This window comes from Schistocerca serialis, chromosome 3 (assembly GCF_023864345.2).
Source record: "Schistocerca serialis cubense isolate TAMUIC-IGC-003099 chromosome 3, iqSchSeri2.2, whole genome shotgun sequence".
NCBI lineage: Eukaryota > Metazoa > Arthropoda > Insecta > Orthoptera > Acrididae > Schistocerca > Schistocerca serialis.
Genome location: NC_064640.1, coordinates 243,027,756 through 243,039,301, shown reverse-complemented (window position 1 = coordinate 243,039,301; position 11,546 = coordinate 243,027,756). Strand labels below are relative to the sequence as shown.

The 11,546-nt window shown below is 44.5% G+C and overlaps 1 protein-coding gene across 1 annotated transcript in view; it reads left to right on the top strand.

The window, feature by feature from the left end:
* The first annotated feature begins 8,373 nt into the window (after window positions 1–8,373).
* LOC126470774 (homeobox protein invected-like) overlaps window positions 8,374–11,546 on the top strand; it is a 343,138-nt gene continuing 339,965 nt past the window's right edge. Inside the window, exons 1-2 of the mRNA XM_050098781.1 lie at window positions 8,374–8,527; window positions 8,822–9,307. Coding sequence (XP_049954738.1) covers window positions 8,374–8,527; window positions 8,822–9,307 — 640 coding nt within the window. The remainder of the gene's footprint in view (window positions 8,528–8,821; window positions 9,308–11,546) is intronic.

Below are 11,546 nucleotides of genomic sequence, written 5' to 3'. Positions count from 1 at the left end.
CGAAAGTACGTTACAGCAAATGAAAACGTATGTGTTTAATATCCTCAACCATGTCAGAGGAGGTCCATCATTCATTAGTTGCTAAAACGTTTGTATGACGACCACTTTTAACTGATTCATATTACATATGCCTTGTCACGTATAGAGAGCTATACTTTCACAAAATAGCGGTGAAAAGTGTTAATAAGGGCATGAGCAACTATTAATAGTGAACAGGAGGCGTTGCGAACGTGGCATTTATCACATGTTCTATGTTCTGGAAGTTTGTCTTGCACATGCAGCCAAGCGAATAGTGTGTTTGGCTGCGAGGGCATTGCTTTGACATGTTGTGCTTCAGAGAGAAAGAGAAGCTATTTCTGAACTCGTTCAAACGAAGAATGGAAAACGAAGCATAGTGTTTTCCAGCTCGCATTGTTCTCATGTGGCAGTAATGGTGCAGAAAAAGGAATGAAGTCTCGTTGGGTTATTACACCACAATCAGCTCCAAACAGCACCTTCGCTTCGTCGTTTGAGATGTACTGTAAAACATCTGCCAGTATTTTAAATGAGTATTTTATCCTTTTTGGACCTTATTGAAGTCTGTGGCCGTTGAGGGTTGTTAGTGCAGAAAGCAACCATGCACAAATGATTTTAAGAAGCTTTCTTTTAATGACTTTACCTGCTTCGATATATCCCGCCCTCTTCACATGGTTACAATTTTTAAATTATGGTAATATATTCGTAAGCAGTATGTATCATCCGCTTCTGCACTGGAAAAGAACCTTTGAGTCGTTAGTGCCACTTTATATGTTGCTTGGATGACTTGAAAAATACTGAAAAATATGCACCCGTAGGCATGTTAGCAAATTTTGCTGTGTTATTTCAGCCATCCACACAGCATATAAATATTGTCGCAGTTGTATGACTAGATACGTGATTTCCTGTCAGAAAGGTCACAGTTAGTAGTAATTGACGGAAAGCCATCGAATGAACAGAAGTTACGTATGGCGTTCCCCAGGCAAGTGATATAGGCCCTCTGCTGTTCCTAATCTATTTTAACTATTTAGGAGATAGTCTAAAAAATCCTCTTAGATTGTTTGCGTATGACGCTGACGTTATATTCTAGTAAAGTCATCAGAAGATAAAAAACAATTGCAAAATTATTTATATGAGATATCAGTATAGTGCGAGAAGCGGCAACTGACTAAACAATAATGCGTGTGTAGTCCTATAAATGAGTAGTGAAAGGTATCTGTCAAATTTCGGTTACACGATAAATAACACAAATTTAGAATCTGTCGATTCAACTGAGTGCCTAGGTATTACAACTACGAACAACTCAAATTGGAACTATCACACAAAGCGTGTTGTGGGGAAGGAGAACCAAAGACTGCATTTTATTGACAAAACGCTTAGAAGATGCAACAGATCCGTTAAAGAGACTGCCTACACTAAGGTTGTCCGTCATTCGGTGGAGTACTGCTGCACCGTGAGGGATCCTTAGAAGATAGGATTGACGGAAGACACTGCAAAAGTTCAAAGAAGAGGAGCCCGTTTTGTATTGTGGCGAAGTAAGAGAGTGACTCCTATATAACACGTGAGCTGTGATGGCAATCATTAAAACAGAGGAGTTTTTCGTTGCGGCGAGGGCTTCTCATGAACTTTCTTCTCCGTGTGCCAAAATATTTTGTTGACTCCCACCTCCACGGGGAGAAATGACCATCGTAACAAAATAAGAGAAATCAGAGCCCCCGCAGAAGAAATAAGTAATTCGTTTTTTCCAAGTGTTACTCGGTAGTGGAACTGTAAAAAAATGATCTGAAAGTGGTTCGATGAACCCTCTTCCAGGCACTAAAGTGTGAGTTGTAGGGTAGCCACTTAGATGTAGATGCAGAACTAATCAAATAGTCTTGCGCAGTGCAGGAGCAGATGCATGCTGCTGACGAATATATTACCGTATTAAACACTTGTAGTCATCTGAAGATGGGTGTAAATGGCCGAAACCGGTAATAGTGTTAAAATAAAGCTTTTTAAAAGCATTTGTGGCTGGTTGCGTACCATTGAGTACGTAATTTTTTATTGGAATGGACAAACTTAAACTCACAGCAACAGTTCAAAATGACGACGACTAGTCTCAGTGGGTACATTAAAACGATGCATAAAATTTGTCCGCACCCTCTCCACTATCCCCATTATCTGTTGCACCATCGTCGTCTCGTCAGCGGCTGCTACTCGTCGGTTATCTTCTGTATTATCTTTATTGCTTCGCAGTTCAGATGTGGAGATGCCTTTGACAGCTTAGCACACCAATCCTGGTATGAAACATCCTGCCACGTAGATCACACATAATAGGGGGTGAAGGGCGTGACTGGACAGGCGAAGTTAGGGTCTCTGACGTTCCTCAGTTCACAGTTTCCAACGTTCCAGCTCAAAATGCAAGACAACAGCTGAAGGAGTTGTGAGATAGAGAGTACGATCTTCTTCTGTGCCACTACCACATCAGCTAGAACTTTACCAACCAGTTCCTCTCTAGTTTCAACTGGAATTTCGTACACGCCGACTTCATGTAACGCCATGAGTAATGCGTGTGAGAGAAGTGTCTGTAGAGCACTTATGTACATCCATCTACATCCTACACCGAGTCGGCTGTGATATATGTATATCACACCATTGACGCGCATTGCGTACCATTGGTACGCATTACTCCTGGCATTTTCATGTTTGGCCACTGGTTCCAAAACACTCCGTTCAGGATCAAATTGTTCAAATGGCTCTAAGCACTATGGGACTTAACATGTGAGGTCATCAGTCCCCTACACTTAGAACTACTTAAACTTAACTAACCTAAGGATATCACACACATCCATGCCCAAGGCAGGATTAGAACCTGCGCCGTAGCAGGCGCGCGGTTCCGAACTGAAGCGCCTAGAACCCTCGGCCACAGCGGCCGGCGTTCAGGATCCTGCGTGAAACTTTGACCCTAGATGTTGGGGACAGTCTGTATATACCGACAACACCAGGAGTGAAATGATGATGATGATGATGAGCGTTTGGCGTCATTGGCCGGGAGGCCCCTCGCGGGGCAGGTCCGGCCGCCATATCGCAGGTCTTATTACATTCGGCGCCACATTGGGCGACCTGCACGCCGGATGGGTATGAAATGATGATGAACACAACACAACACCCAGTCCCTGAGCGGAGAAAATCTCCGACCCAGCCGGGAATCGAACCCGGGCCCAGAGGACGGCAATCCGTCACGCTGACCACTCAGCTACTGGGGCGGACAGGAGTGAAATAGGAAACGTCGATAGCATCTATTATCAGATGTACATCTACTTGTTAGTTTAAAAGTAGATATGACGCCTAGGTTACTGAATGTGTGGGCATGTTCTGGTAACAACGCGTAGCGGCTGCTACCTCGGAAATACGTCAGACCGATGTCGATGTTGGTTAAGAATATACGGCATCTACATTAAGTTTTGCACTGTGTACATTGGGTGATAGTCTTTTGTTTGGTGTGAACGTCAGCCATCCGTAAAACTGGAACAATGAGCGTGCGATACATGACGACCTCGGACATTCACCATCAACTATGTGAGGTTTGCGGCCAAGAAAAAATCCGTGGTTCGCATATGGCTGCTAATATTTACGATGAAGAGCCATTGGTCGACTGTCAGAAGCAGCTGAGGAACTAGTGGAAATGGCGATTGCAGAGAACAGACGTATCGCGATGGCATCTCATACGTTCGTTTTTTCAGAAAATTCTGTATTAAATCATATATAAAGGAAATGGAAGATACGTATAATGGACACTAATTATTGCTGTCTTGTGAGTCATCGGATACCTTTTTTGACGACTCCCTTGGTTAAAATGGTATTGTTTGTAATTTTGCGGAGGATGAGTCAAACTTCTTGCTTCGATTAATACACAATTACATGTACTGCATGACTCGAAAAAGAAAAACGCTAAAATGCCACATATTGACACTTTAGTAAAAAGAAAGTCTATTTCTATAAATCGTAACTTTTCGAGAAAAACGAACTTAAGTACTTCTTCTGTGTACTGCAAATAATCCAGATATCATGCATGGATGGTAACATTTTGTATTAGAATATAATTAGCACTAGATAACTGCAGCTGAAAGGAAATTTGCCTTGCATTGGCTGCTATGGCCGAAGGAAACTCTGTTATTGTTGGGCAGCTGGGATTTTGAGGAAAACTGGGCAATGCCAACATTATAATTTTTCATCGCAAGAATTTTTTAAGAAAATTCCTTGCATGGACCACACCCACAAATATTTACGTAACTACAGCATTTGCTTCGTTTCCAGCACTAGAGCAATGTATCTCTCATCTTCATTAAGTTCATGCTCTGATATTAGATTTAGACAGAAAGCATGGCGCACAGACACTACCTGTATGTATAGAAGTAATGTAATGAGTTTCTTTATCTTTGCCTTCCGCATATGCAGCTCATGGACATTTTCAGTGTTTCCCTTCGTCCGTCATTTCAGTCTTGTTATCAGCTTTAAATTTATCTCATATTTGGCCAGTGCTTATTTCTTATATCAAAATTTGTAATATATTTATATAAACATTCCCAGGAGGTCTGTTTCATAATGAGCTGCAACTCGTTTTCCCAGCAAGAACCATAACTACAGATTATTTCAGTGTGAAGATATATGCTGAAATTTCCCCCTTTTCTTATATTTCACTACACATAAATTTTAAATCAGAACTTGTATACGCATGTATGTAACCAACTTTTGTGTTTTTTTACACTTTTATTGTCTCTGGAGATGTAAACGTGAAACTGCAAATAATATTCAGTACTCAATGGACATGGCCCATTATATTGCTGAAGAAAGCGAGCTCACTTCCTAGAAGTACACAGATATATTAACAGAAGGCGGGGTGGTATACATCCCATTTTTCCTGGCAGGTCCCTGTCTTGGCTACAAGAAGCAATGTCTAACTCGAAAATGGCCCACTTTTTTACTCAAATGTCCATATGTTCCCAGGTTAAATACGTGGAACAACGACGTAGGGGTAATCACAGTAAAAGAACTGTTTTTTTTTCTAAGAATGATGCATAAAAATGGCTCTGAGCACTATGGGACTTAACTTCTGAGGTAATCAGTCCCCTAGAACTTAGAACTACTTAAACCTAACCAACCTAACTAACCTTAGGACATCATACTGCCCGAGGCAGGATTCGAACCAAACAGTAGCGCCTAGAACCGATCGGTCACCTCGGCCGGCAAAAATGATACAGCTTTAATACAAAGGCAGGATGAAAAACAGAACTCTGCTGACCAGATCGCAGTTCACATTTTCATTTCCTACTTGTGAAGACGAGTACGGTTGGTTGCACTGATGCTCTAGACACCTATAGGTAATGTGACTCTCTTGGTGAATTACCACAGCATCTGTGAATGTTGTGCCGCATTGCGAGTAGTGGTCTTAGGCTTCTGACTGATGAGAATAATTGTTTTCGGCTGACGTTTGGCTCTCGGGCTACATCTTTGTTCCGGTGCCGAAACTGTTCAGGCCGTCCGATAGCTTCTCATCTGTACGTGTCGCCAGTTAACAGCAAACCCAACATTCTCCTTTAAGAGCGTGGAATTATATAGCTACTGCAATACAGTTCTGTACCATCAGCCATTTGTAAAATTGCAGTCATGTACTGCAAGACATCTTAAGAGCTGTTCTTTAAGTTAGATACGGTGACAAGGCTAGCTGTTTACACATAATAAATCTATTTGAGACTTATTGCCGTATTTTCTTTAAAAATAATGAATTGCTTGTATAAATTCGTAACTATTCGAAGTCTGATGAGTTTGGAGGAGTAAAGGTGTTTGGAGACTTACGAGCTGTCGTTCTTCGAAAATTTCTGCTGGTAACGAGTGAACTCTGCCAGCATGGCAAAATTAGTGGAGTGTACATACGGGAGAAAAGGGAGACATATGCAGCCTTAGTCGTCCAGTAAGAGTAGGTGGTGAAATTATTTTTGCGGCATATGAGTGGCATTTGAGAACGAGGCGAGAGCCCAGAATTTTCCACTGCCATGCAGGAACAAAGAAAGACAAATAACAAAGAGCGACGCATGCGTTGCTGTGGAGCACAACCGGTACCAATGGAGTCGCCTGGGCTTAAGTTTGTTGTCATCCGTAACCAAACATGGTTCAAATGGCTCTGAGCACTATGGGACTTAACATCTGAGGTCATCAGTCCCCTAGAACTTAGAACTACTTAAACCTAACTAACCTAAGGACATCACACGCATCCATGCCCGAGGCAGGATTCGAACCTGCGACCGAAGCAGTCGTGCGGTTCCGGACTGAAGCGCCCAGAACCGCCCGTCCTCAGCGGCCGGCTCATCCGTAACAACTGAAGGAGTACCGTCATAAAAGCTCTCCGATACAAGTGCTTTCCAGATTTGTTTGAAGCCTGGCTTGATTGGGATATCTTGTTGTACTATCTACAATTTACAGTAATGTGCGTATCCCAGATGTCTAACGCTTCATCAAAACTATTGAACGATGCGGCCCATACGAACTCCGCAGATATTTAACGAAGCATCTCCGCAACTTGAAATCTGCCAAAGCTGCCCTTACCGCCAGTACCCCAAATCCGCAACTAGCAGCAGACCTGTGATCTTCTCTTGGCCACTTACCGCAGCACGTCTATAAGCTGTATTATAGGTGTATAACAGTGCTATGCTAAACAGTACTATTACATTTTATTACAAAAATTAAAAAGGTGAATTTTTATTTTTTATACTCCAGTTGACAAAAAAATGACGAGAATGTGTTTAAAAAAGAAATTATCTGATAACAAACTTCAATTGCAAGTATTTTTATCCTGAAGGTATTTTTAATCTAATAGTAACATTTAACGTTTGTACGAAACAGTATGTGTAATCTGTCGGTTTCACAATTTTGAAATTGAACGATTTTGTTCTGGATCAGTACAGTTTTTATTTGGGTTCCCTGTCAGATTTTGGTATAGAGTCAGAACCGACAATATTTCGCTGAAAGTAAGAGTTTGTCCATAATCTTCCCAACTTAAAAAACGTACGCATTAGGGCGAGAAGATTCACGTATTTGTCGTTCTCCAAAGCGCAGAGAATCCGTCTGCCCAAAGGACTGTATGCGTTCTTCTACCTGAAGGGCAAGTTGCGGAATTCGTATACTGAGATCAGTGGTTCCTACCTCGATCTTTTCCGAACTGCGATGTTCGTGTCCGCCCGAAAGGTGTGAGGAACATATTTCTCGATCAGTATTCCTTTTCTTTCACAGAGTGGAACTAAAATGTCGCTACTAAATGGAAAGTATTAATGCAGAAAGTAGTCTATGGACTACTTCCGAATTTGCGACTTTGTGAGACACGTATAAAAGTGGTGGTAAAAAAGCGAAGGTTAAGAAAATGATGTAGAGTATACTGGTTAGAGTCCCACAGAGAACGGAAGACAAACCAAGGCACCTGCACGGATATCAGAGAAATAATTACAAAATTGATGCAGACAGTGACCCAAAGACCATGAAAACCCAAGCTGTGACACGGAACAGTGCCAAAAGAAGGAAATGCCTTTAGTAGCTGGAGAAATGATGAGAGATTTTAAAAAATAATAATAATTTGAAGTAAGATAATCGGTTGTAAATGCAATCTGCAAAGGCAACACGCAAACAATAGCGTTCTCAATGAGGACTGAGGCAGCATATGGATACACAGTTCCTTAGGAACGAAGTATTTTATCTGTTAGCGTGTTTTAGGACTTAAGGAGAGGACAGAGATCAGTAACACTGCAGTTACCCTGTCTGGGAAAAGGCGTTAGCATCCAAGAAGTAACGAATGTAAAATAAATGGCTCTCAGACGAAGTGTGAGATTTAACGTGTCGGTACCTGAACCGCGGTCACCCTAGCGCCAAGTACTCACATTTCCTTTTGCGCGATCTGCTTCCAGCGGCATCGATTGGACAGCGGAGGGGTCTGTCCGAGGGAGCGAGGGACCGATCGATCAGTCGCGAAAGTCCTCCCCACTGGGAGGAGGTGCGACAAGGATCGCATTTTTGTCGCCGTCCGGGCGACGCAAGAGTACCGGACAATAGCTGCTGCGAGGTGTTCCGCCGGCCGGGCATTAGAATCGGGCCCCGTCGATAATCCCGGCGTCGTAGGCGCAGCGACGTAGCCGAGTATTGCTGTCTGCAGCACGTAACTCCCGCTTAATTAGCACATAACTGAAGGAGACCACACAGCGAAAAGTATCTACCTAATTAACCGTCCTCGTCCGTTCGGTGAAATCGTTACTAAAAATGCTACGTCTTTGTTTTCTCCGGAGGAATCACGACATTAACTGAGTCGGACCACACACGTCGACGAGGTAGTAAGGTATGCTCTTATTGGTGGCGGTGGCCACACCCGGCCGGTGGGCGTCACACGACTCCCATTGGCCGGCCGAGGGAGAGAAGTTTTTTTTTGCTCCGCCAGCGCTCCCCACCACGCACCAGCCGGCGGACGCCCCCCTCCACGTGGGCTCTACCGCAGGTGAGGGGGTAGCTCGCCACCGCCCTCCCGAAAACGGGTCCCGGGAAACGAGGCGTCGTGACGGCGACCGCGTAGCCAGCACGGGGAGGGAAGCGAGCGAAAAGCGCCGCGCGCCGCCGCCGAATTATTTGAAGCCTTTTGGCGGCGGTCGTTAAAGCACGCCGTAACTCGAGCACCGGACGTGCCGCGGGAGGGGCGGGGAGGGGTAACCCGGGATCCGCCCCCGGAGACCACGCCTCCTCGGCGAGTGCGGGCCGCGGCGCTGCGCCGGCGTCGCCTCAGACAGCTGAGCAGCGCGACCGCGATGTGACACGGCTGAGATGGCGTCGACGACGGTGATGGTGAGGGACGCCGCGTCGGTCCACAGCGACGACGACGACGCCGACTCGCTGCTGAGCGTGGGCAGCGAGTCGCTGCCGCCGCCGCCTGTAGCCGCCGCCGCCGCCGCCGAATGCAAGACCTGCTCGGCGTCGGCGTGCTCGCCGTCGGCGCCGGCGTCGTCGGGCCCGGCGGCGCCGCTCAGCTTCAGCATCGAGAATATCCTGCGGCCGGAGTTTGGAAAGCGGGCCTCCGTGACGGCCGCCAAAGCGCCGCAGCGGCCGCCGCAGCCACAGCCGCAGCAGCCCACCGCCGCCACCGCCCCCGGTGCCACCCCCGGCGCCGCCCCCAGCGCCGCCGCGCCCGTCGATCTGTCGCCGGTCGGCGTCTCCGCGTCGTCGCCTCCCATGCTGTGGCCCGCGTGGGTGTACTGCACGCGATACTCGGACCGCCCGTCGTCCGGTGAGTCTGCAGCTGCGCTCCTAAGTATTTCCTCCACCACAACACCTAGTTGGCCTAACACCACATTTCCTAACCGTCCCAATTTCCATCTGATCCTTGCTGCCGTCTGTCAATGTCGGGCACACTTATAATTTTTGAGTAACTATAGTTCACTTTACCGACACATGACGCACCGATCGGTGCACGAGAGACTATTAGGGACCAGCAGGTGTGGGAAGTGGCCAGATGACAGTAGAGGACCCTCTTGCCGGCTGGCGTAAGCTCGTGGAAAGTGAATACAATGCGCGCTCTCAGCGGAAGGTGCTGCGCGAAGGTCAGGGCTAACAATGTGCTTAACGGCCCCGCAGGAACAGAAAAGCCATTCGCAGAGCCTGTTCCTGCTGCAGGGACCGATCTAAGGTAGTTATCGTTTGACAATTCGCCTTCCTTGGTAAACCAACTCGCTTTAATTGCTATATCCGCTTGTCACTGTCACTGGCTGTGAGGAAATTCACTCTACATTTTACACGTACACACACACACACACACACACACACACACACACACACACACACACACATTTACATATCAACCACTTTTCACCTACACTATCAGTTGTGAATGATATAATAAAATCGCTAAGTATGTACATTTTCATCTCAGTAAACAAAACTTTACGAAGTGTGTTGATATTTATTTTTAGGCCTAAATTAACTGGCGACATTCTACTAGTATTTTTACAGCTGTTAGTAACATGAAACAGGGAGAGCAAGCTGAAACACTGATGCTTGCTACTATAATTTAGAAAAAAAGCCACATTAGTTACTGTTGATTTTTAGTACCCAATCTAATTAATTCTAATACTCAACTGTGCGCGGCGAAACAACTTCCAACGTCAGATCTGATATAACATAATAAAGACTGATCTGTGTCGTAATTGCGTTGATTTTTGTCTGCCAATTGTCCGGTATTTTGTCTGTAAATAAAAAATTTATATGAGCCGGAAGCGTGATATCGTACTTGTACACGCTTTAAATGCCACCACAGTGAAAACGATGAACTTTGATAATATTCTCATTACCAGACACCTACAAAAAGAAAAAATCCATAGACCTATTTCACATTCTTTTCTGTACTATGGCGACACTTTGGAGCCGGAAGACAGTCTTCAGAGAACGGTACTAGGTCGAAAAAATTGAACCAGAAAGCTCTCGCGATATTGTGATTAAGGAATACGGGCCAAAGTCAAACAGTATCTTGATTCTAGCAGAAAAGAAGTTAATAGTGGGCTATGCCTTATCCGTAATCCTTGAATTTTATTGATTCGCAGAATTTTCCTTCAGCGCGTCATTTTAATTCCCGCGAATATTATTCCAATGGCAGTTCATAAGATTCCTCGTTTGCATGTAATAGTTCCTACCTTTGCAAAAGGGATACTTTCTTAGTAAGCAGTTGTAAGAGAAAATATGATACACGGCGTTTTAGTGTGAAGTGAGTAGGTTAATTAGAATGTGTTTGTAGTGGGTAGGCACAACCAGTCTGTGAGCTCATTTTACGGTCCACGGAGGCAATGACAGGAGTTACAACCCTCCCCGTGAACTCCAACATTCCCCCAAACGCCAGAATGCTGGGTAGATCATCAAGTAGTACCTGTAGTGTCTTCAGACCTCCGTTTGCATGTTGGATCATCCTTGTTTTCTTCGTCTGTAGTACGTTGCACTATTACAAATTTTATTCCTATCTAGCGGCACAAGCTATTGGTACATGACAGAGGTTCATTAATGTCACAACCGTTTATAGGAACGTATTTTGCTCGTTGAGATGTGTCTGTGATTATATTTGTAGTATTTGTAGTTGCGCTGAGTACTTAAGGTATGCTCTGTCTGCAACTAAAGAGTCAGAACTCTAAAAGTGTAATTTCTTCCGTTATCGACCACCTTCTTTACGTTTAGACTGCTCTATCGAGTGCAGTATTTATCAGATTAATCAGGGAATTTTTATGCACAATCACAGTAGTGGGAAGTGTCCCTGGTTTGAATCACCTCATTTATTTTTACCAACACTGACCGATTCTAAAAATAGTTCTTCAAAGAATGTGAACGTTTAGTTACATGTGACTGTGTTTCATATTGATTTTAATGTCTTTTCTGTCTGTTAAACTAGGTTTTCTATCGGAATTATGTTTGTGTGTACAAAAATATCAGGTGGAAACGATAGATGCAAATTATGTTATATAATTTTTCTGGATATTAATTTACGA